Genomic DNA, 26,071 nt, shown 5'->3' with positions numbered 1-26,071 from the left:
TGAATCTAGTTGCGTTTGTCTTTTTAATCAATTGTAATAATTACCTGTTAATATTTGTGCTAGTTAAATTAAAAGATACTTGACTAGACTTGACTTCTGCAAGGAATCGCTATATGGCTCCTTGATATGGTTATTTTATCAGGACTTCGTTTGAGGACATATTTGTACTTTGAGGGTAGACCTTTTTCCTTGCCTTTCGATGTCCCAAATGTTGTCCTCGTTCAGCAGTCTGGTACGAGCCACATCAGCTATCCAATATGGCGGTCCAGCCCTTTTGTCCGCAATATCGTTGAATATTCGGGCCAAAACAAACCCAAAATGGTTTCAAATATCCACAGTCGAAGCACATGCAGAGTCTTGGATCATTGTTCTGTCTGGTATTAGTAGATTTGAACATGTCGCGGGGGTTAGATGAGCGATCCAAGAAGTTTATTGATGCTGTTCAAAGTGACCTGCGGGCTTTATCGAACGAAACGAGACGAAAATTTCAACCAGTCAAAGAGGTATAGAGATCTGTTTGAAGCTTTTTGAATGAGCCTTCTATTCTGGAACATCGTGCTGTAAGCTAACCGCTATAAACTTTAAGCTGGGCATATATTCACAATCAGATTAATGTGTTTTCTAAATATATTAATATATTATTTCGACGTTCAATCTGCGATCATTGCTTTGGTGTTGTTGCTAAAATATTGACTTCTCGATCATTGTACTCTTGTATTAAACAGTTGTAATTTTTCGTATTATGATTTCAGGCAGCAGAAGCAGGAATTTTACGACTAAGAACAATAAGTTCTACCAAAGCAAAAAATATAAAAATCACGAAAGGTAGGTCTGTTCTCGAGCTCGGTGTTTAAATATGCAAATTTTTGGTATCATTTGTTTTCTGAAATTACCAGGCAGATTCTTTTCGGAAACAGTGATTTAGCGTTCAAAAATTTGTTTTGATTTGGCCTGTTAAATGCCGTAACTATGGATTATTGGAACAATCACACTTAAGCCTGGGTTTTCAAAGACTGGTAGAGAGTTGATCATTAAATTGTACAACAAAATAAAACGTACCTCAGAAAGGTACTGTTCATTAGCTTTCATCTGAGTGGTGGCAATTTCGGGTTTCAGTTGCTGTGAAAACATGCTGCTGAATGCAGTTATAACTTGTTTTGGTGCAATTGATGACAGTAGTGTAGGACCTCTTGTAACTTGCTATTTTTGGTAATTGTAAGCAGCTTAATTCTATTGTGTTTAAGTCCAAGCATTTGTTTCAATTGTTAAGTCATTTGTTTTTGGCTTGGGTATCGAGTCAATCTCATACATTACGAGAGCTGCTACACGACTCATCTATGTTTGTGAGTTACTGCCATAATTTTTGATACACAGTTTCTTTTATTTCAGTGGTAGCGGAAGAAACTGAAATAATTCAACCTTTTTTACTTGGTTGTGATACAAAGAGCCTCCGTGTAGTGCAGATCTCGATTACAGGTCTTCAGCGATTGATAAACAATGAGGCACTGTCTGAGGTAGGTTTGTTCAAAAGTTAACACTACAGTATTCCTGCAGAGTCTTTTCTTTCTCGTGGAGATAAAAGAAGCAAGCAGTTAAAGATTCCTTGGTGGATTTATCTCCATTTTTATTAAATTTCCTTTTATTTGGTAAAATTATTGAGTATGTTTACAGGTTAGGAATAAAAAATAACTCAAGGTTGTTTGATTAAAACACAAAGATAAAGGGCCAGCTTTTTTAACTGGCATTAGACAGAGTAAAATCTATTAAGTCTCACTCCTAGGAGTCAATGAGTTAAAGGGGACATAGGTTTTGAGGGGATGTAGAGGCTGTTAATTAACCCAGTGACTCCTGAATGGGTTAACAACCTTTATATCCACTAAAAAACTATGTTTCAAACTTTTCAACTGGCATCTGGGTTCTTACTAAGATGGCTTAGCCACATGTTTTTACATTTAGAATTATTATTAAGTATTCTCAACTGACCATGCAACATGCAAATTATATCTTTATTCCAGTCTTCATCGATAAACCTTGTGAGTACACTATGGCAACTGATGGAAGGTGGATTAGAAGAACTGCGAATTCTTCAAACTATTATTCTTTTGATTACAACTTCAAACATTGTTCATGGAGAAAGCCTGGGAAAGGTCAGAATTTTATTGTTACTTGTGTCTATTCATTTTTAATAATAAAATATTCTCGTTTGTCTCACGATGTGGTCACTTGTGATGTAAATCGCGCCGTTTCGACTGCATACTGCTAGTCTTCATCAGGCGATGAGGTCGACTGGTTACAACTGGAGAATACTTTATTATTAATGTACTTCACCACGATGAATAACAGAAACCCTTTTTACAATATTGATTTTTACTTGAACTTGTTTTCACTTAATGTCTGAGAGGCCATGCGCCCGTGTCACAAGCGTCCTGATAACTTTTTTGGGCCTGGGAAGCCATTTACAAAACTGCCATATGCTTGTTTTGACAAGCTGTTCTTTTGACATGATTTCAAACTCAAAAAAAGGAAAATGATCACTCCGTTCATAAGACACAGAGAGAATTGTGACACCCGAAAAGGGCTCAAAAAGTTTTGGGACTTTTAAGAAACATGTCCCAGGTCTCAAACTAATCCTATGGGAAGTAATCTCTATTGTTATCCAAACACTTTCTTTTGTTTCTGTTCAAAACCATTGCCACAGATCATCCCTATTTTAATGAGAAGCAAGAATTTTAAGCTTTTTGTTCATACGTTATTTTGTCTGATCCTCTGAAGGCCATGGTCTTGTGTTTCAAGTTATACTTCATAAAAGATGCAACAATCTGTACCACAGCAGCAGCTACTGTCAGACAGATGGTGTCAGTGATATTTGAGCGAGTTGTAACAGAAGATAGCAAAGGACTAGGTGAGATGCTGTGCTGATTTTGTCTCACTCGAGAGCACGAATCTGGTTCAGTGTTTTTTGTTTTCTGGCTATTTTAACAAGAAACTAGCAGTCTAATTTTTAATTGATCAGCAATTTTTGTTAAGCATATGAGTGTTGGTGACTCTCAGAGATTGGTGAATTCAACAGGGATTGCTAATGTCTCAGATTGTGTCATATGAAAGACGTCAAAAAATTCCTCTGTAATTCTCCGTAATTATTATGATAATCGTATTTGTGACCTCATACTTACTGTATTATTTTACAACCATAGGCATGAGGTAAGAGGTGATGTTATTGCCCTGTAAGTGAGAGGAATTAGTATTATTACATGGGTGTTTAATGAAAATACTCTGCGCTGATTCGTTGCACTTGAGGTGTTTATTATGCAATAATCAACAGCCAGGTGGTTTTTTTCCCTTTTTTTAATGGCCACAAGCCTCTGAGGTTTGTTGAATATCAGTGAATAAAAACCATCAACTTCCTCTTGGTTTTTATTCACAGATATTCACCTGGCCCCAGTTGTTTGAAGGGTGGATAGCACTATCCACTGGATAAATCACTATCCATTGGATAACTCAATTGGTTTTGTTAGTGTTTATCTGTTGGATAGTGATTTATCCAGTGGATAGCGTTATCCACCTTTTGAACAACCGAGGCCTGGTCTTTGGCAAATAATTTTTAAATGTTAATCGTTTCCTGCCCAAGAATGTCACTTATAGGTTTTACAATGTCTGGTGTCATTAATGTTGTTTTTACTTGTTAATGTGGAACCCCTTTGGTGACAGGGTTAATAACAAATAATTATTGTCCACTCAAAAACTCTTTAAATCTAGTAATATTAAAATGTAGCCTATTATAGCTGCTGAGCTGCCAAAACCATCAATGAACCATTCAATGGTTAGTGATCTATCCAGAACATAGCATAATCCACTTTTCCATCAACTGCATCATCTTGGGCCTGATACACACAGTAAAGACAAAGGTTTTTTCGCCTTAGGAAAAAGAAAACACTGTGTTTACTACAAAGTAAAGTTGTCTTTTACCATTTGTGCCTTGAAATGAGCTTCTTTTCTTCTTTTAAGCCTCCCAAAAGGTGGAAGATACCAGTGGATCAGTCAGACATAAGAACTGTCCTGTCAGTCTGCATCCGTGTGCCAGAGATGCTTATTTACTTTTCCAAGTAATATTCTGAACATTGCATTTTAAAATAATATAAATGTCAGACAATTAAAGCACTCCCTCTAGCAGCTCTCAACTTTTATTATTATTATTCACATGACATCTTCCATACCGGAGTGAAGCGTCGTTGCCTCATTCAAAAAACCTAAAATTTAATGTTAGGCCCTAATGAAAGGATTTGGCTAAGATGCAACAAGGGGATTTATTATTACTAATTTTTGGGGAGCATGGTTAAAAATTTAATAGGGTAGGAAAAGAAAGAACGTAAAAATAATATAATTATACAGTCCTCCCTATTGTTGTACCTTCTCTCCCCTCTCATATTTCTTATATCCTTCACAGACCCTCAGACGTCCATTCTCTATTCCCTGCTCTCTCCCTTTTTATGTCACTGTCAGCTCTTTAGACTTTATCATTTCATACTACACCTGTTTAAAGATTACAGATCAATTTCCCCAACCTTCCATAGCTATAGGATCGGAAACAGATTGCTTACCTACAGACTGATGTCAGTTTTGAACAGTTTTATGAAATCAACAGGATTTGTGCCAACTGACAAATGGAGAGCAACCTTATTGGTTACAAGGGATAACTGAGATGACACGCACATTTGGTTTGGAGCTGTTAGAGAGTGTTCTCAAGGGATATCCAAACATTTTTCTTAAGGTGATGAAAAGTTCCTTAACTTCATCTTACTCATCTCAACTTCTCTGACCCTGCATCAATGTTAATAATTCTCATTCCTCACTCCCCCCCCCCCCCCCTACTCCTCTAAATTCATGTTTATCATCTGCACTCCTCCATGACCTTATGTTTATGTTAATAATTCTTACTCCTCTGTCCTGATTATTATAATTTAATGTTTATTAAAATGTAAGTTTTCCGCACCAACTCCTCTCCCTTGGCTTAGTGTTAATCATTCCCACACCTCCTCTCTGCTTTGTTATCTTTTTTCTCACCCTTTTTCTCTTTCTTTCTTTCTTTCTTACTTTCTTTCTTTCAATCTCTCTGTCTGTCTATCTATCTAATATCTATCAGCTATCTAAGTGTCTGTCTGTCTGATCTACATCCATATATCTGTCCATCTATCTTTTCTCACAACCTATCAAGTGTTTGTCACCCTTGTAGGTTCATCGTCAATTTTCATTTTTAAAACATATTCTTTGAATTTTTTTTTGCCTCCAGCATCCGGAATTTAGCTTCCTCTTAAAAGAAAGGGTTTGTCCTCTGATAATAAAGCTGTTTTCTCCAAGTATCAAGCAACGTGTTACCTCAAGTCCATTGGAGAAACCTCTCTATCCAGTTGCAGTCAGACTTTTAAGAATTGTCTCTGTGCTTATTGAAAAGTTCTACACACTCCTGGTAAGGTTTGATGTAGTGTGGAGGCTTCCATGTATGTTAACCCATTGACTCCTGGGGGCTCCCCATTGACGAGTAAAATCGTCTGGCGTTAGACAGAGTAAAATACTAAGTATGGCCGGTTTAGGGGTGAATGGGTTAACCCATTGACTCCTGGGGGTTCCCCATTGACGAGTAAAATCGTCTGGCGTTAGACAGAGTAAAATACTAAGTATGGCCGGTTTAGGGGTGAATGGGTTAACCCATTGACTCCTGGGGGTTCCCCATAGAGGAGTAAAATCGTTTGGCGTTAGACAGAGTAAAATACTAAGTATGGCCGGTTTAGGGGTGAATGGGTTAACCCATTGACTCCTGGGGGTTCCCCATTGACGAGTAAAATTGTCTGGTGTTAGACAGAGTAAAATACTAAGTATGGCCGGTTTAGGGGTGAATGGGTTAACCCATTGACTCCTGGGGGTTCCCCATTGACGAGTAAAATTGTCTGGTGTTAGACAGAGTAAAATACTAAGTATGGCCGGTTTAGGGGTGAATGGGTTAACCCATTGACTCCTGGGGGTTCCCCATTGACGAGTAAAATTGTCTGGTGTTAGACAGAGTAAAATACTAAGTATGGCCGGTTTAGGGGTGAATGGGTTAACCCATTGACTCCTGGGGGTTCCCCATTGACGAGTAAAATCGTCTGGCGTCAGACAGAGTAAAATGCTAAGTATGGCCAGTTTAGGGGTGAATGGGTTAAGTGAATTATCACTTTTTGCGATTTACTTGTGCAGCCAAAAGTACAATAGAAAAATTGAACGTAGCAAAAACCTCCCAAGATGTTTTTCGCTGATGGTAACTTTTTACCGGTATATTCTTGGTTCAAAATTTAAGTTTTCTTTCATGTCGCAAATTTTGTTGCTGATGGCAAAATATTTTATTCTTGATCGACACTTCCTGAAAACTTCTTCTCTTGCCAAAAACTGTGTATCAATATTTATTTACTTTTGCATCAATATTTGTTTTTTGTAAAGCAGGCTAACAAAATCTGTACCTTGCTTAGTTCGCATTTTTGAGCGTTAAAATAGAATTTTCATTCCCATGTTTCTGACAGTGAATCCTATATTGTGAGGTCACCCATCCAAATACTAACCCCCGCCCGAAAGGGCTTAACTTTAGGGAACGTTTGTCTTACAAAGCTGTCAGAGGCTCAGAGTGCAACCTCAAACTTGTGGTGAAAAAGAAGTTGTGAGGGAACTTGAAAATGATGAACATGTCAGCCTCAAAGCCAATGTTTCTCGATTTTCTTTTACATGTATTTTCTTCAATCTTTCTGGGATTTAGTATTTTACTAGCAACCACATGTCTTCTCAGGGGGCTATTTACCTAAGACATGTACCATGGCACTATAATGATAATTATATGGTAGCAAAACAATATCGTGCTATATAGCAACATGCACTATTATAGCTAAATATTATGCAAAGTTAACTTGAATCTCCTGGAAGACAAAACGCAGCTCAGTTGGCAGGATACCGCGCTGTGCTACTGCACTAGCACACATACACATTGCATGCCTATTTTTCCACAGAAGAAAGCAAAGAAAATGATTTAATTAAGCAGTAACCAGAAACACTGAGAAAACATGGACAATTCGAAAATCTTTTTTTTTCCTTTAACTTTTCAGGCAGTAAGAATAAATAACCAGAGAGCTCCGCTTTTAGGCTTAACTAAATCAATATATTAAGATGAGGAGTACCCACAACCTTTTCAGCTTTAAGGAGGCTCAAGCCAGTTTCCAACCTTTCAGAAAACTACTATTTGGAATTAACTCTGTTTCACGTAATGGCAAAGTTATGGTACCATGTGGGACATTGCATGCTTTAAAAGATGTGCTCATTGACTTTGCGAATAGGTCGTCGTGGCAACAAAAGTGCCGCTTTAAAATCTCCTATATTTTATCTTTAAATGCTCAGTAACCCCAAGTTTTACATGTATTCCCGGAAAATGATTAGCAGTGTTGGGCAAAACTCTGAGCACAGTTAAAACATATTATTAAATTTTCAGGCTTGGTTAATACATTCTCATGCTCTGATTGGTTCACTCAATCTTTGTAATCAGCTCATATGTCTTAGTTTGACCTTTTATGGCAATTGATTGCGGCAACCGTTGCTAAGCTAAAAGCTTTTTTCGCCGAAAAGCAAATTTTCTCTCTGAATAAAGCAAAAAACACAACTTTGGATCAATTCCGATGTTTAGAAGTACACAAAAAGGCAATAAATACTTTTGTGATGATCGAGCCTTCATCTGTCTGACACAAGGTCTTACACAACATCGCATCAGTTCTCCTCAAGTTTTTTCGATTTCGCTCGGATTTGCTCGCTTTTTTCACTCATATTTCGTACTTTCTAAACTTTTGGAGTTTAAGAAATTTAATAAAACAATAATTATTCCATTCGTACTTGTTAGATATGATACTGGTTATAGCCAATTCAGTGGTACGCATCGCGTTGGCTATTTACCATCTGGTATTCAATGCAGGCTCATGGAATAATTGTTAAATAATTCTCTGGAGTGTATTCATAGCCACCTTCATAATTGGAAAATTTTAAGGTCGCTCTGACTCTGCTTCACAGAAATTCTTTAAATTTTACAGACAGTTTTATTTTAAATTGATTGAGAAGTTAAACGCTAAAAGATTTTTAAAACACATTACACATTATACGTTACACCATTATCGAGTTAAAAAGGGAAAAAGTTTAAGGTGTAATACGAATACATAAAATGTGAAACAATACATAAAATATTTGCATGTCCTATGGGTATAATTCCCAAGGTAAGAAACACAATAAAGAAAAAAGGTGTCACGTAAACAGTTTGGCACGAATGGAGTCAGCTTGCGTGTTAAGAGAAGGCTTCAGTTGATGTCCTTTAATTATATAATTATGTACAACATGTCTTCGACTAAGCAATCAAACTTGCTGTTACATTTCCTCAGAACTTTGAAAAGGTGGTCAGTCTTTGTTCTGTTGTTGCCATGCTGTGTTTCAAGGTGTTTCCCGATGGCTGAATAATGGTGTTCACTTACATGTATCCTGCAAATCACTTTCCAACTACACCTGTAGCAATAGAAATTGGAAGTCACCAAGTTTGTTTCTGAGATAAAAGAGTTTAAAGACAAAATATAGGTTATTGTTGGTGTCATGGTGACCTGACTACGTCACATTAATGAGTGCATCTTGTTAAGCAACTATGGGCTATTCTGAAATTGCGTAGGGAACTGGGGCGAGTTTTCAATTTGAATCAATCGATAACTTGAAATTATTGACACCACCACATGAACGATAACATTGAGATTGGCCGTCTGTCCAAGTTTGATGCTTTTAGGTCGAACAGACACCAATTTACGGACCTTAAAACACAGTTAAAAATCCATGTTAATGTCTCTATTTTGAGGCTGTGTCCCCTAAAACCATACAAACTCTTAAAAATTCTTGTGATTTCTGTAATATTCATGAAAATAGGCAAACAAAATGATTTTCATCTCAACTATTTCCAAATAGTAGGTCCATGACAGGATTTTCCAGTTGTCCCAAATTCAATATAATTTTGGTTTTGGGGGACGGATTCCTCGAAATTAGAGACATTTGTAGTGACTTATTGGTGTTTCACTTGGTACCATAACATTACGTGAAACAGTGTTCTAGAGATAATCCTTTTGATAAGACATTCCTTCCAAACTGTTGTGCCAATTTGGGTCACATTAAATTTTCTTCAATAATTGTTCTGCAGGTGACAGAATGTGAGATATTTTTATCTTTATTGGTGAAGTTTCTGGAGCCTGATAAGTGTCAGTGGCAAAGAGCATTGGCTCTTGAAGTACTCCACGCTCTTACAATTCAACCTGCATTGCTCAGGTAAAATTAAGAAATCATACACAAATTATTGCAATACTTGTGAACACGCTTCCGTTCCTGAATTTTTGTGGTTGCAGGGACTTAAGCTGTGAATTTTCTAGCTTGAGGTACATGTATTTAGATAAATTCACCCTTGATTTGCCTGTTGTCTAATAATCTAATATTTTTACGTATTTGTTTGAGCTTTATCAAACGTTTACATGTTTCCTGGCTAACTAGTCAGATAGTTAATTGGTGTAACATTTCGGTTGCCACTTTACTTACTCATGATTAAGTTGAATCCTTACGAGGTAAAATTTAATATAAAATCAGTATCTATTAAGGACAGTGCCGATGCAGGAAATGTAGATCTTAACAACTGTTATTGAAATCCAAAAAGAAAATTGGGGGTAACCACGCATTTTTCAAAGATAATTCATGAATAATATTTGTAAAAAGCGTTAAAATACAAAGCAATGTATGGCGTTCTTTCTCAAATTGAAGCTTAAGTATCTCTCAAAAATGCATGGTTACCCCCAATTTTCTTTTTGGATACCAAGAGTACTCACTAAGATCTACTTTCTCTGGATAGTTTTAAACCGCGCAAAAATATCCCTGTATTAGTAAGCATCGGCGATAGGAAATCCGGGTATCTGGAGATGCGCAGAACGTATGCGCATTAAAGTGCTACTGTGACGAAATTTGAATCTTCCCTATCGAAGCCATTTTGGCACATAAACAGGTAGTCTGTACGAGAAGAAGAATGCTGTTTACCATTTTCAAATATCTCTTTTTGTTCTGGAGATATTCAAGTTTTTTTAATATGCAAATTAGCCAAGTGATGACGTCATAAACCCTACCAAATTTTGATCAAGTATGATGGAGAAAGATATCTCAGCCAATTTGTATCAGAAATACTTGGTTCTTTGCACTAAGATTCTAGTAAATGTGTTCCACAATATGAGCATACCATTTTTGTTACCATGGCAACATACTGGGTTCCAGACCTCCCTGATATTAAAAGCTTTGCAGACCACCTTTGGCGTTCTGTTTTGATATTTGCAAATGGTGCCTCATCTGCATGATCCTGCCAGCATATAAAGATGTTACGTCGAGTTTGTGGCCTTGGTTAATGTATTTCTAGCCTGAGATCACCAAAATATTGAAATCAGGTTGGAGGGGACTGGAAAAGAGTGAGTTGCCATGGGAACCAATTTCTTTACAGTCGTAGGTGTGTTGCCTTCAGAACTATCAGCTCACCAAGTTTCAATGGTCTCTGTTGCAAATTGACCGAGATAGCTCTATTTATATTCTTGATGTTCTACGGGGTTGGGTGAATGACGTCATCAGCCTTCTCATTTGCATATTTAACACATTTTTCAAACTTAAATATCTCTGGAACCAATGCAGATATTTCCAAACGGTAAACAGCGTTTTTAATGTTTCATGGTACTCTATGTGATAAACCAAAAAACTCAAGGGATAAAAATTTGATCACAGTAGCACTTTAACAATAGTAGGCACTGTCCTTAATGAGAGTGACAAGGAGGTCCACAAAAACTCACAAAGCTTATACCAATCGTTTCAGGTCATTTTGCTTGTTTTACGACATGCAAGAGCATTCAACCAGAATCTTCCATGACATGGTAAATGCACTGACAAGCTTCACTCAAAGTTTATTCACCAACCAAACAATGCACAGTGCATCAGAGAAGGCATCCCATTTACCTGGTGCCAATACCATACAAACACCATCCAGTGCACCACCACCTTCTGTTGTTGCTCTCAGCACAATGGGCGGAGTGACTCCACAGCCTGGTTTTTCTTATAGGGGTACATGGATACCCCTGTCAGTTATGCCAACATATGGGCAAGCGAAAGCTGTTTAGTAAGTTTATTTTTCCTGTAAATTGTGATTATTGTCATGCTGCAGTTAATCATTGACATACTTGATTTATCTTTTAACTCAGCTTTTAAACTTGTTGATTTAAAAATTATTGGCAACCTCTCTTTTTACCATACACATGACCACTCCCAGTAGGGGCTTTTCAAGGGCAATGAAACACAATCCCGACAGAACAGAACATTCAACAACAACTGTTAAGAACCCCAACTGGCCGGAGGCAAACCAGTTGGCTATTAATTACAGGCGTAGCTGAGAAGTTGAACCAGGGACTGCCAGGAACAAATTCAACTGGTGGTCAAAAGTTGTCTTGAACCTGGGATTCCTGGGTTTCAAGGCAAGCCTCTTAACTATTGGGCTGCACTGCCTCCACAAAATTACTACTTAAAGGAACAGTCTGTTTCCTCATTTGACCACAATCCTATCAATTGGGGATTATAAAAGTTTCCTTTTCTTTCTTTTATTTTTCTGGCCCAGCCACTGATCTTCAGTACTGAAGGGAAGACTGCGTTGGTTATTAACTTGTGTTACCATTAGTTCATTATTAACTTTGCCTTGGTTTCATATTACAAAAAAGAGTGAATTGTTAATATTATTATTTTTAAAAGACAAGATCAGATTTAAAGCTTTCAAGTTACTGGTTCATAATTAGGACTTCAAACTTTGGCAGAAATACAAGTAGCCCTCCCTCAGGTCATGAAGTAATGCTGGCTTGCCCACTGATTAAAACTTTGCAAGCTTTGTGGCTGCATGCATTTCTGGACACCCCTGCTGGCTTTTGCTTACTGTTAGAGAAGAGGTTTAAGCTTTGGACATGTAAGTCTAGAATTTAAGTCATTAAGTTTAGTTCATTTTTCTTAATATAGCTTGGAACAGTTGGAAAGACCAGAATATTCAACAATCCCGGAGGGATACACTCTCTCCATTGCCTTTGCCTGTTTGTTGGAGATTGTCAAAAGCCTTGATGTGCTTATTCAAGAAAACAGTGAATCAAGTGCTGAGTCTGTTGGGGGCTGGATTGAACCCCAAGTAACAAGAACAGGAAATGACACAGGTGTCGGCACTGAAACAATAAGAGCTGCTGCTAATGAAGGAGCTGATAGTGAGAATGGTGGGTAGTCAAGTCATACTCAAGGATTCCCAACTTCTGAATATTATTTAAACAATAGAGTGTTTTTGTAGAGGAACTATCGGCTGATAGTCGCCCCGCGGAAATTTGATGTTCTTAAAACAAATATTTGCCCGAGAAGCGAAGCTTTGAGGGCAAATATCAAAAATCATGTTGAATTATTTTCAACTTTATTAGACGAAAGCCGTGTCAGCCAATGTAAAATTTGAAAAAGAAAACAAACAAAAACCCTCTTAATACAATTTTGATTGTTTATTTTCCATAAGGCCGCTTGTTTACAGAGGTATTTTCAGCTGACGACTACTATCCATCCGGGTATTTTCCTCTGATGGGCACTATGGGCTGATAGTGTCTCTCCGCGGACGAACACTATCGCGTCACGTGATCAATTTAAATCAATAAGAATCGGAGAAAATTTAGTGGTGAACTATAATGTGTGATACGATCACTGTAGCAAAATATGTATACCAGTCCTTCAAGGGAACTGATTAAGTGTCATGAAATCCTTGATTAATCTTTGTGTGTTCGTTTTCACATAACATTCAGTTACAGCAGCACTTAAAGAAATGCCGCCAACTTTAAAAGGGCACCTGTCCTTGCAACAACCATCACACTGATCCCACACCAGAGCCCTACAGCTTTGTTGTTTCTCAGTATATCACTTCAAACGAATGGGAAGGGAAAAATGAACCTGATGAGAGATCAGGGGCAGTTTAGAAGATCAGATGTTGCGACTGCGTTGACTGCCTGAGCACAAAAAGGCCTTTAGACCGAAAAAGAATGTTTCTCAACCTGTTATAAACAATTCTCATATTAATTTTGATTGGCATTCTGGTGGTTGTACTACCCACAATGCAAACTACTATTATGGTAACCATATCTGCTTAAATTGTCAAAAATTACACTTTACAAATATCCATTGAGAAGGCAATGAGAAAAGTTTGTTAAAATTTGATGACCAGGTTCCAATAATTTATATTTCTTGTTATCTTTTAGGAGCAAACACTCCAGACTTATTTCAGGAGATGGTGCTGGCTTCTTGGTGTGGCATATTAGCATCATTATCATTGCTTTTAGAAGCCAGGTATTAAGTTTCCCAATACTTCTTAATTGTCACAAACGATCATTCTGATTGAATTCTTTGTGCACATTGTTTTTGCTAGAACATTAAAATGTTTTAGCAAATTAACAAATGTTGTTTAAAATATAGTGTCGTGAGACAATGGAGCTCGGAGAAGTTCAAATCTTGAATGGGATTTGAACCAACTACCCTCCCCTCTCTGGCTTGATGCTCTGAAAAACTCTATGGTTTCTGCAACCTGGATGACCTTGTTGGGAAAGGCACCAGTCTGCTAAGAGGGAAGTCACTGGTTCAGTTCCTTGGCAGACCAACACTCAGGGTCTTCAAATGGCCTAGAGAAAGTACCGGTAGTTCCTTTGAAATCACATCTGCAAGTGGTTTTCGGCTTTCTGGTCTTCTCAGATATGGAAACATTATCATAGACTGTCTCAAAACCTTCGCTCGTAAATTATGGTTATGGTGTGACATGGTTATGGTTATGGTTATGGTGTGACATAAAGAAACCCACACAGTGTTTAGAAACAGTAGGGCATGGAGTATTGTTGTTTGCCTGTACTTGTGCCATTGTTTAAGTCGGATGTTAGGAAATAGGCCTTTTTCGATTATTAAAATTCAGCTTAAAAGAGAGGTTTAGTGGACAAAGACAAAGCAAAGTGGATGATATGCAAATATTTTCTCCCATTCATTGCAACGTGTTTCTATTGTTTTTGTCCTCACTGCCTCACTATCAAACTGAATATTGATATTTCGAAAATGGCCTATTGTAAAGTGTAAATGGTTCACCCTCATAAAATTTAAGGTAAAAGTGAAGGTTAACTTGAATTGTCTTTTGTTTCACAGTAATGACGAAACTGCCACAGAATCTATCCTTAAATCTTATCAGCTGTATGCTAATGTTTGTGGCATTGTGAATCTAACAACACCAAGAGATGCTTTTATTACTTCACTCTGCAAAGCCGCCTTGCCCCCACACTACACCCTGACGGTACTAAACCCCCACTCTGGTACCGCCCAGGTGTCATACGTTAAGATTCCAACAAGTGGATCCCAAGGCACTTCAGAATCACTAGGAGAGCACAAGGGCCTGGGAAGGTCTATCTCTGGAGAGACAGGATTTGGTGCTGTTGTCACAGGGATCCCACTTGGCTCTAGTCATGGTCCTGTGTCTGTAAGTAAATCAAAAAGGGCTCTGTAAGCCAACTCAGTCATGCATGGAACAATCAGTTTACCCATTCATTCCTGTGATCTATTAAGGCGTTCATTCTTCTTACTGGTACCATAGATTTCTTTGTTGCGTAGCTATGAGAATTTAGTGCTATATCAAGTTTCTGCCCCTTGGTTGATAACAGTCTTCATTCTCAATACTTGTCTGCCTAATTTTGTAGTGAAAATGTAAGGTGAAGTTGCACAATGATCAATCGTTAGAGTCAAAGGGTGAAGTGATGCCAAATTATGCTAGCCAGAGTATAGAGTCATATTCATATCAAAAAGCGTTCTCTGGTTAGGAAAATTTGAAAAACGTAAGCTTTCAGCTTCCAGACTAAAGCCTTTAAAAACTAAGGGCGCTTTCCTTTTGTCAGAACTGGCCAGCCAGACCAGTCAGTTTGCAAAGAAAATGCAACAATTTGAAGGAACAATTGCATGATAATCCCTCGCACGTTTCTGGGGGAGTATATTTCATCCTCGAAGTGTGTCAATTTGAAGACGTAGTAGAGTTAGTCCTTCTAAATACCTTGTCTGGCTGGTCAGTTCTGCTAAATGGAAAGTGTCCTAAGATGTAAATGCGCGAGATGGAAATATATACAGAATGGAAGTGGGAAACAAATTGTAAAAACTGTAAATGGGAAAGAATGCGCTAATCTAAAAGAATAGAGTATTGTTTTGGCAAAGGCTTGGAGGTATTGTCTGCCTCATTAGTGTTAGCGGTGTGTCAAGATTCCAAAGTTTTTCGAATGCGGAAGTGGAAGTCCATAGAATGATTGTTACGCGAAGCATGAGCTGCAATGTTAGAGCCAGTTTTACATATATTTACATTTCAAGTGTGTTCCTCTTTTCTCGTTGAAAAACACCTTCCAGTGTCACCAATGTAGCTCCAGGAACAATCGGCGCAGGGAATTAATACTCTGTTCTTTTAGATTAGCGCTTTTTTTCCCCCTTTTACCATTTTTACAATTTTTTCACACTTCCATGATTCTGTATATATTTTCATCTCGCGCATTTACATCTTAGTTTTTAAAGGCTTTAGTATGGAAGCCGAAAGCTTACTTTTTAAAATTTTTCTTAACCACAGAACACCTTTTTACATGAATATGTTTCCAAAACCTGGTTACTCTTCTATTTTTAAGAGTATAGGGTGTTGCCATTTGACGTCACAGCGGCCATGTTGTTGTCCCCAACTAATCCTTCTGGAATTGAGCTCTATTGGCCTTTCCGAAATTCAGCAGGGAACTGGGGCGAGTTTCAATTTTCAACTAATCGATAAACTGACACTACCACATGAAAGATCATGTTGAGATTGGTCATTAGGCCAAGTATGGTGCTTTTAGGGCGAACAGAGACCAAGTTATGGACCTTGAAACATGGTTCAAAATCCATACAGGCGTCTCTAATTTTGATACAGCTTCCCCCAAACCATATAAACTCTTAAAAGTTTTATGATTTCCGTGATACTCTTTAAAATGGGCAAACATAGCGATTTTCATCGCAGCTTCTTTCAAATTGTAGGTACATGACGGGATTTTACAGTTGTCACTAAACTGATAAAAAAAAATTAGAGTTTATATGGTTTTGGGGGACGCTTTGTCAAAATTAGAGACGTTTGTATGGATTTTGAACCATGTTTCAAGGTCCATAACTTGGTCTCTGTTCACCCTAAAAGCACCATACTTGGCCAAATGACCAATCTCAACATGATCTTTCATGTGGTAGTGTCAGTTTATCGATTAGTTAAAACTTGAAACTCGCCCCAGTTCCCTGCTGAATTTCGGAAAGGCCAATTATCACGCCAATGTTTTCTTTTGTTTAGGTGGAAAAACAAGGTTACTGATCACGTGACTGAAAACTGAAAAATATTGATGTCTGCCTCCTTTTCAAAACGAGTCTGAGTGCGAAGTTTTTCGTATGAAAATTAGTTTTCATTGATATGTAACGTAGAACTAATTAACATCACAAAAACTTCGCACTTAGACTCGCTTTGAAGAGTAGGCGGACTTGAACTCAGAAATGGCCTATTGTGCAGAGTGTTGTGTGGAAAGATGTCGAGTGACCCCTTGTCCAGAGATTTCTATTCCACGAATGATCAAAATACCAACAACTAATAGTACTGCGCGTAGTAGGGTTAAAAAGAAAACCACAGAAAGACAGTTCCTAGCACAGTTTTATGGTGTTGTTACACGAGCCAATTTTTAACACCGATTTTTAATCCATGTTACACGAGACAACTTTTAAACGCAACTTTGTTGCGGCAACGATATGTTACACGAGTCGATTTTAAACACAACATTGCTCGCAACATTGAACATTTGAGCCCAGGCTCCTGCGCGACAATTCTCAGGCGAAAAATATGGCGGACGCTGTTGACGTGACTGTCGACGTGACTTATTTCTGTTCTCCGTGGTGCATTCTAGTACGATGTTGCGTTAAAAGTCAACAGCGGGGGTGCTACACGCACCAACTCCAACAAAATTCGGCAAGCGTTTTAAAAGCGATTCAAAAACATGTAACATGCGGCGTTAAAAATCGCCCTGTGTGCCATGTTACACGAGACAACTTTTAACGCAACAATGTTGCGTTAAAAATCGGCTCGTGTAACATCGCCTTTATGGAACCACCTTTTTGCAGATTTGCAAACGCCACAAGAGGTATTGCTCTATGGCGGTTTTCCTTTTTGTACAGGCGAAGAGTATTTCAAGGGATTTTGCTTTCTTTCAGTTAACAGCAAAGAATATTCAGTGTATGCGCTCGTTGTTGAGTCTTGCGCACTGCCACGGTGGCATCTTGGGTACTGCATGGCACATGGTTCTGACCACATTACAGGTGAGCTTGTGAACACTAGAAACTTCTCCCTACAAGGCTGGGTTAAAAAATAGAATTGCTCACTGAGAAAATAGAACTCCATCGGAACTCATAACATGAAGCTTACTTTGTACATATCCTTTGCTAAAGTCAAGGCATTTTTACAGACCAACTATTTCTGACGAGTTTTAAAATATGATTCGGCCCTCGCAATCGAAAGATCGGTATGTTAATTTTTTTCTTTCTTTCAGCATCTCACTTGGATACTGGGTCTGAAACCATCCGCGGGAGGGACATTAAAGGCAATACCTACGAGCGAAGCACCTAACTTGGTAAGAACATTTGTCAAAAAGGTTTTTTGTCGTCTGAAAACGTAAGTTGACTTTTCTTGTTTTATATGATCCAATCATCTTAAACTATTGTCTCCTATTATATCTCTCAGATAGTACGCGCGCTGTGATTGGCTAAATTAGCGGGTCGTATTCTACAGTACAGCCCGCTGTACAGCTAGCCTGCCAACGCAGACGTATTTCTGGCGGTAAACGACCGCCGGAAATACGTCTGCGTTCGCAGGCTACTGTACAGCCCGCTAAATTTAAAATTTCGATAAAACATTCCCTAGCAAGTTTTTCATGTCGTTTCTGTTACATAAACTTGTAAAACTGTTTGAATCTTGCAAGCAACTGTTTCAAACAGCCAAGAAGATTTAGTTTTTCGGATTTTGACACGGCAATCATTGTGGCAGTTGAACCTTTCGCTTGACTTCGACTAGTTTCTTTGCCCGCGCGCGCCGGATGAACCCCAGAGATATAATAAATATCTTACTAACCTCGTTTTCTCGGTCCGTACTGTAAGTTACGGATCCCTCGTTTTTTTGCCGTTAATATATGGCTCGCACGCTTTGCGCTTGGCCCATAAATCAACGGTAAAAAACTCGGTCCGTAACTTACAGTACGGACCTCGAACTCGGTCAGTAAGAGGTATTTATTTTTTTCTCAGTGCGCGAGCGGGTGGAATTCTGCGAATACTGCGATCTGATTGGCTCTGGGAACGGGCGGTATTTTTCTATCTTTGCCCGTCAAGCCGGGAGGAATCCTAGCCCTGGTTGCGTGAGCTTGTGTAATGACCTTAAATTTCCCTTCTTTGACACCGAATCCGTTGACATACAGAAGTAAGTGTTTCAAAACAGATTTTTATTAGACAAGAGGCGTGGAAATGGAATTTAATCAAAAATATTTCCGTTTGAAACGTTCAGTTTGTAAGTCGCTTACTGCATTCGCTATCAAGCGCGGTGCGAGTCAACAATTAAAAAAGTGATTTCAGAGAGGCAGAGAGAGAGAGAGGAAAAAATTAAATACTTTATTTACCAGCTAAGGGTCGGTCCGTACAGCGAAAAACTGTGACCTCGGTCTTGAAAAAGCGACCCTCGACCTGCGGCCTCGGGCGGCATTTTCAAGACCTCGGTCACAGTTTTTCGTTATACGGACCTCCCAGCTGGTAAATAACACATATATATTTAGCCTACAATCATGGACAAAATTCTTGGACATATTAGCGCTTGAAGCAAACAGTCGCGCGGATTCAAACTTCTTCTCCCACCCCACTCACAATGTTATAAACATGAACCCGTAGTTTTTTTCAGGGAGGGGGAAGGGGGAATTCAGCAGAGTTTTATATGTGGCACCGCTTTTGAAAGTAATTCTGAAATCATCGATGATTACGAGTTATGCATGACTGTCCCAACGAATTTTTTTTTCACGGTTGTAGGCTAATGGTTCCTTTTTCGGCGAATTTAGCCTGAAAACGGTGTCAGCATTCTTCCAAGTTCAATACATGTAATACAATGCGGGCGTGTTACTATGAAAATAAGCAAAAGCTAGTGAGAAGAAAAGTCTCTTGAAAGATAAAAACTTCCATGGAAGAATTTTAACAATCTGTTTGGTTTTATCGTTGTTAGGTTATAACTCAAGCGATGATGGCTGAACTTCCTGTGTTAGCTGCTATTTTATCAAGGCTTTTTGAAACCTCGAGGTGCGTTGAGCGCTTTACGTATATGCTGGTTTTTTTTTTGCTAGTCTTCCATTTTTTCGTAACACCGAAACCGGTGCGTTATCTGTAAGAAATTGCATGAGACGCAGCCAATCAAATTGACCAATCAGAGCTCAAAAGTGTGATTCATGAAGCCGGTGCGGTGCCTACATCGAGAAAATAATGAAACGAACCAATCAGGTCTCAGAGCTCGAGGCCACTTCATAAAGCCGGAACTAAGTGCGTGATTAAAAAAAAACGCGCGGGAAAGAACGAGGGAATAAATTAATTAGTCAGAGTTGAAGCGCGGGAAAACGCGTGGAAGCAAGTCACAAGCTGTTTTGGTCTTGTGATCTTTGATTGGTCGAGACAGAAGCGGAATGTTTTTGGCCAATCAGTGAAATCAGATTAACAAGCAATACCAACAACCAATGACAATCAGCAATGAACGAAAGTGGAGGTTTGAGGTGAGCGCGGGAAAATGAACGTAAGGCTGTTTTAAGTGGGCATAACTTTGCTTACCAATCACCGAACGGACCGACAGCGAAAAACAAGCCCTTCTATTTCCTGGTTTTTCAAGCTTTGTGATTCTTTTCTCCCTTTCTCTGCCAGGTATCTGGATGACGTGGCGCTTCATCATCTGGTCGATGCCTTGTGCAGATTGTCTACCACATCAATGGAGCAAGCACAGAGTAATAAGGTTAGAAATGGTAGCCACGTTTGCCTTGTTTCGGATAGCGGCGTGTATTAAGACGCTTAATTTTTATATGGGTGGCTCAGGTGAAATCCCGCTCAGAACACCGATTCGATTTGTCATAGGTGGTCCCGAATTGACCTCCGACACGATTCGTAAATAGTCAGCCGGTCTTCTCCTTTCCAGTTTGGTTTCTTAGCGTTGCTGTGTCAATATAATGAACAGAATTAACAATTGGAGTGTAACTTTACCGCTGTTATGTTTACCCCCTGTCTGTAGAGTTTCTAAGAGTATTTCCCTTGTGTGGTCCCCATTTCCATTACTAAGGCGAATGCTCGGTTGGTTCACCGGGAAAACATAGCAGCACTTCAAGTTACACTCCAATAATTAATGCTGTTGAAATACAGTTGTCACATGGCCAACATTTGAAGATATAAAGGGATCCCTCCTTTGTGTTAAGATATAAATTGTTCTTTACTGTATACAGCCCGCGGGCTCCAAACTTAACACATCACCGGGTATAAACAATATTTCATAACATAATTTCTGGAAAAGTTTTCGGCTTTGTCAAAATTAAGGGCTTTTCTGGAACGTTAGCTTTTGAATCGATAACCTACGACCATAGAACCTTATCAACATAATTTTATATCGTACCCAATGTATTGCTTTAATCCCCATCTCCACAGCACCATAAGCTTTCTTATCAAACTTGCCGTTTCTATTCAAGTTGGTCCTTCCATCCAGGAATTATTTCCTACGATATTTCTGGTTATTCCCAGGAACCGTCTCTTTTTGCTGTTGCCAAGCTTTTGGAAACGGGCTTAAATAATCTTCACCGTGCTCGTGTATTGTGGAAACCCTTGACGGCTCATCTCTTAGAGGTAGGATCTTCGGAAATACGCATTAATTTTTGTATGACAATGTTGTTGACTTGCTTATTTGTAAAATTTAGAGCGTAAAGCGAGGGCTTATGTGACCTATCTGAATTCAAATCGGTTAAAGCCGGTGCAGGAAACCATGTGACAAACAAACAAACCAATAAGAACCAGAGGGAAATACCAGCAGCCGGCGGAAAGCGCGGGAAAGTTCCAGTGGCAGCATGCAGTCATGGACAATTCAAACCAATCAGAACTTGGATCAATAGGCCTGTTGCAACAAACGATCACATGGTACAAAATCCGCCATGCTGGAGGGCAAGCTCATTATTATTCTCCCACTGGGACATTAAAACAAAGAGACCTGAACCAGTCAAGCTTGACTTGCCTTTGTTTTAATGTCCCAGTGGGGAAATAATAATGAGCTTGCCCTCCAGCATGGCGGATTTTGTACCATGTGATCGTTTGTTGCAAAAGGCCTGTTAATTTAAGATTGTGCTAATCGAGGGAAACGCGGGTGGTTTTGGTTCGATTTACTCATAAAGAAAAGTAGCTCCATTTTGTTGTAGTTACCAATCAGATCGCCCATTCCTATTCAAAACTCGTGAAAATTGCTTGAAAAGGCATCTAAACGTTTGCGCACCTTTTTACCCTTTCATTCCCACGATCGAATCGTTCATTCTCCCAACTAGTGCCATAGAGATCTTTTTTGGGTAGTCATGAGAATTTGGTGTTACATCAAGATCACACCTGTTAATCTGATAATAATCTTAATTCTCAAAACCTGTCTGAATGACATTTCATTGAAATTGTGAAGAGAATTTACATCCCGATCACTCTTGGGAGTCAAACGTTTAAGTACATGAAAAGGTTGCATTTGTGCCGACGTATGTATGTTCAACAACTTTCCAAGTAGACATTTCTTGATTAAAAATTTGAATCTCGTAAGGTTTGTCAACACCCTCATAGTAAAATGCGTGAATGGGGAGCAGAAGCTGTCACCACATTGGTTCGTTCAGCTTTGACGCATGATCACAATCCACCACTCAAGCAAGACCTGGTAAGTGATTTGTGATTTAAAGCCTGGGTTACAAGGAAAGTTTGGTATTTGAATATAATTAAAATTTTACCGAGATCAAGGGTCAGCGTTCGCAATCGCGTTTTTCACTGGCGCGGACTCAAAGTACGTCGATGTTACGATATGTCTTCCAGTCTACACTTAAAAAAAAGCGAAGTACACAGAGAAGCGCACGGCTGCAAAGTGATGTTCACACAGAAGTACAGAAATAGGCAAGCTGAAGTTACATACAATTCGGTTTCCTCAGTCTCATCAAAAACCAACATTTCAATTTTTTTTTTTTTTAGAAAAACATTTCAATTGATTTCTTGGATTTAATCGTATTTGTTTATCGCTTGGTTTTCCTTGAGTGAATTTTACTCTCTCCATTTTGTTCATAGTATTATGAATTGCGGAATAAACAGCAAAGTAACGTTTATACCAAAAGAGAACTGGTCACAGAATAACACAATAGGGCCGTTTATACGAGAAAAAATAAGCCGCGGCTTACACAAGACGCTAACACCCCGTATAAATGGTACAAAATCTACGTTCACGGCTTCCTCAAGCCGCGGCTTATCCTGGCCTTGGAGTTTATACTCGTATAAATAGTTCCTTTCGCGTGTTATGTACGCCGCGGCCAGAGTAAGCCGCGGCTTATTTTCTGTCGTATAAACGGCCCTAATGGCTGAATCTTGTGCATACATGATTTCTGGTCCTTGGGTCGTTTCGCCTTCTGTACTCAGTAGTGATTTTTTTTGTCTCTATTTTCACAGCAATTGCAATCCATGCTGTTGAGTCCGCTACAAGAAATGTCAGCTGTAATGTTTCCTGATATTCGATATAAGCAACTGGAATGTGTTCTCCAGGTAAAAAGATTTATATATGATATGTACTCCACCCCAACAAAAATCATTATTACTTCAGTGTACGGAAAATAACATTTACAATCAAACTTGTTCGATATTTTTTTCCAAAGTATTTGTATCCCAAACAAATGAATTTCGGAATCACTGGTTAAATTTTTCTGGCGCCCGGCGCCATTTTTGAATAATAATTATTGTGTCGTGTTACGGTTCCGGCTTGCTCCGCGGTTAGCTCTTCTTATGGAAGGAAGACCAAATGTGGACCACATTTCGAAGTTAACGTTTAATGTTTTTTCTCCGTGGTCAGATTCTTCACTCTACTGGTCAAAATCTGGGTCAAGGCTGGCTGTGTGTTTTGGGTGTTATTGGAGCAGCTACGAACCAACAGGGGTAAGATATCAGGCCATGTTTCATTATGTGACGTCTTCGTCTGGAGTTAACATTAAAATGCGAAGTTTCCATCCTCTGGTGGTTACATCTTTGATAAACGATGATATTAAACTATTAATCCCTATTTTATGTGTTCCAGTGAAGGCCTGATTCGCGTTGCATTTCAAAGCTTGCAGCTGGTTGTGACGGATTTTCTTCCCTTGATGCCTTGCTCGTGTATCAAGGTAGTTGTTGACGTGGCGGGAAAATTTGGTCTGCAGCCGCAGGAGTTCAACATAAGCTTAACAGCTATTGGCCTGCTGGTGAGTCACGTGAATAAGTTGCTTAAAACCGTTGACAGAGCGAGTTTCAATCGAGTGCCGTAAAACCAAAACCAAAATAATTACTTTGGCCAATCAAAAAGGACGGAAACAATCTAGTAAACCAATTAAAACTCGAAGTAATTCCACTTAGCCGACACAAAGCGCGGGAAATGTGGTTCCACTTCTTATTGGTTGAAAAAAATGGCGCGAGGACCTTGAGCCAATCACTGAGTGAGGTAGGGTGGTTTTCAATTGAGTGTCGAACGTAATTAGCGAATTGCTTTGGTTTATGATTACTTCACTCAGTGATTGGTTCAAAGTTCTCGCGCCACTTTTTCAACCAATCAAAAGTGAAAGCAAAACCAATCGTGGCTTGCGCGTGCACATTTTCCCGCGCTTTGTGTCGGCTTACGTGTAATTACTTCGAGTCTTGATTGGTTTACTGGATTGTCTCCTTCCTTTTTGATTTGCCAAAGTAATTACTTTGGTTTTACGACACTCAATTGAAAATCGCTCTAATGCAAAACCAAACCAATTCGCTTATTACTTTCGACACAATTGAAAACCACTCTATGCTAATGAGTTACGGCACGCAATCTGCGTACCATGTGGTCTTAAAATCACTTTTTAGATTCGCTTATGCAAAGGACTTGATATAGTTTATGTGTCACCCTTCACGGTTTCCCCTTCAATGTTCCTTCTTTTTAGTGGAATATTTCCGACTTCCTGTCACAACACCGAGAGAAGATCAATGCTGCACTGGAGCAGGACGATACCGCTGCTTATGATGGTGGCAATGTTGGGAACAAATATGACAAACCCGTACCTCCCCCTGACCGTCAGTGGATGTGTTTGTATGCCAAGCTTGGTGAATTATGTGTTGATCCTCGACCTGCGGTTAGGAAAAGCGCGGGACAAACTTTATTCTCTACTATCAACGCACATGGTTCGTTATTGGAGAATGTCACCTGGTATACAGTGCTCTGGCAGGTAACTGTCCAAGCTTTGTTTCCTTTCCATGGAAAGAGTAGGTTATTCTTGGAAATGTCTATTAAGCAGATTGCTGGTACTTCCCGAAACTCTCTGCACTGAGGACCTTAAGATAAGAATTGGCCTGGGGAATGCGATTAAATCTTGCGACACTTTTTAGCTTGAAGACTTAAGACTTCAGTGTTCACATGAAGTTTCGAAGAAAAACTTTGTCACCGAGTCCTGCCCGCGTCGTTGTTTCTAAAGTGAGTTTCAACTGAGCATCGTAAACCTTATTCAGAAGAGTTTGTTTGACCAATGAGAAAGGACGAACAAAGTCTAATGTCGTACTTAGGGCCTGTTCACATGTAGGTGGGGTCGAAAAAATAGGTCGCGATTATATGCAATCTTATTACCCCGGGGTCCCGGGTCACCTTTCTCGAGGCTACTGCGTGGTCGCTGAGTACGTAAACAGGCAAAATGGCGGGCGAAGGATGCATTTTGGTGGTCACTGCTCCTTTACTCTCACTAGCTTTTCTTGCTTCAACTTTTCAGTGCTGTAGAGTTCTTATTGTCATTTTTAATGCTGCAACGCTTCCGCCAAAGGCAGTATATCGTGACAAGAAGCCGACCCCGGTTTGGCGCGTTACCCCACCTTCAAGCGTTTACATGGCAAAATGCGAACCCGCCACGGCTAAACCCTAACCGGCTATCATGTAAACGCCAGGCTGAAAAAATAAGAGTTTATATGAAAAGGCGGGTTTACCCCACCCCCATGTAACGATCATCCGGTTCAGTGTATCAGTGTACTACCAATACCACTACCCCTACCCCTATCCCTACCCCTACCCCTACCCCTACCCCTACCCCTACCCCTACCACTGCCACTACCACTACCACTGCCACTGCCACTGCCACTGCCACTGCCACTGCCACTGCCACTACCACTGCCACTACCACTACCACTACCACTACCACTACCACCACCACTGCTACTGCTACTACCACTACCACTACCACTACCACCACCACTACTACTACCACTACCACTACTACTACTACCACTACCACTACCACTACCACTACCACTACCCCTACCCCTACCCCTACCCCTACCCCTACCCCTACCCCTACCCCTACCCCTACCCCTACCCCTACCCCTACCCCTACCCCTACCCCTACCCCTACCCCTACCCCTACCCCTACCCCTACCCCTACCACTGCCATTGCCACTGCCACTGCCACTACCACTACCACTGCCACTACCACTACCACTACCACTACTCCTACTCCTACTCCTACTCCTACTCCTACTCCTCCTCCTACTCCTGTGTAGTCCCGAGAAGGGCTGTTTTGGGGATGTAGTTCTGAGAAGGGCTGTTTTGGGGTGACATTGACTAACTGACTTTACTTGACTATGAAAATGGCTC

General features: G+C 39.6%; 1 protein-coding gene across 1 annotated transcript in view; it reads left to right on the top strand.

Moving 5' to 3' along the window:
- Nucleotides 1-234: 234 nt before the first annotated feature.
- The window catches only part of LOC138011610 (protein MON2 homolog), a 36,628-nt gene continuing 10,791 nt past the window's right edge, over nt 235-26,071 (top strand). Inside the window, exons 1-23 of the mRNA XM_068858692.1 lie at nt 235-503; nt 753-825; nt 1,390-1,514; nt 2,016-2,147; nt 2,773-2,902; nt 4,006-4,103; nt 4,643-4,768; nt 5,288-5,464; nt 9,230-9,354; nt 10,922-11,221; nt 12,103-12,347; nt 13,362-13,449; nt 14,287-14,614; nt 17,377-17,481; nt 17,712-17,792; nt 19,418-19,491; nt 20,101-20,188; nt 20,962-21,063; nt 22,007-22,117; nt 22,891-22,983; nt 23,288-23,370; nt 23,510-23,672; nt 24,381-24,662. Coding sequence (XP_068714793.1) covers nt 348-503; nt 753-825; nt 1,390-1,514; nt 2,016-2,147; nt 2,773-2,902; nt 4,006-4,103; nt 4,643-4,768; nt 5,288-5,464; nt 9,230-9,354; nt 10,922-11,221; nt 12,103-12,347; nt 13,362-13,449; nt 14,287-14,614; nt 17,377-17,481; nt 17,712-17,792; nt 19,418-19,491; nt 20,101-20,188; nt 20,962-21,063; nt 22,007-22,117; nt 22,891-22,983; nt 23,288-23,370; nt 23,510-23,672; nt 24,381-24,662 — 3,285 coding nt within the window. The 5' untranslated portion in view covers nt 235-347. The remainder of the gene's footprint in view (nt 504-752; nt 826-1,389; nt 1,515-2,015; nt 2,148-2,772; nt 2,903-4,005; nt 4,104-4,642; nt 4,769-5,287; nt 5,465-9,229; nt 9,355-10,921; nt 11,222-12,102; nt 12,348-13,361; nt 13,450-14,286; nt 14,615-17,376; nt 17,482-17,711; nt 17,793-19,417; nt 19,492-20,100; nt 20,189-20,961; nt 21,064-22,006; nt 22,118-22,890; nt 22,984-23,287; nt 23,371-23,509; nt 23,673-24,380; nt 24,663-26,071) is intronic.

This window comes from Montipora foliosa, chromosome 7 (genome assembly GCF_036669935.1).
Source record: "Montipora foliosa isolate CH-2021 chromosome 7, ASM3666993v2, whole genome shotgun sequence".
In the NCBI taxonomy this organism is placed as follows: Eukaryota; Metazoa; Cnidaria; class Anthozoa; order Scleractinia; family Acroporidae; genus Montipora; species Montipora foliosa.
The sequence above is the reverse complement of the archived record's forward strand: the minus strand, read 5'-3'. Positions and strand labels throughout refer to the sequence as shown.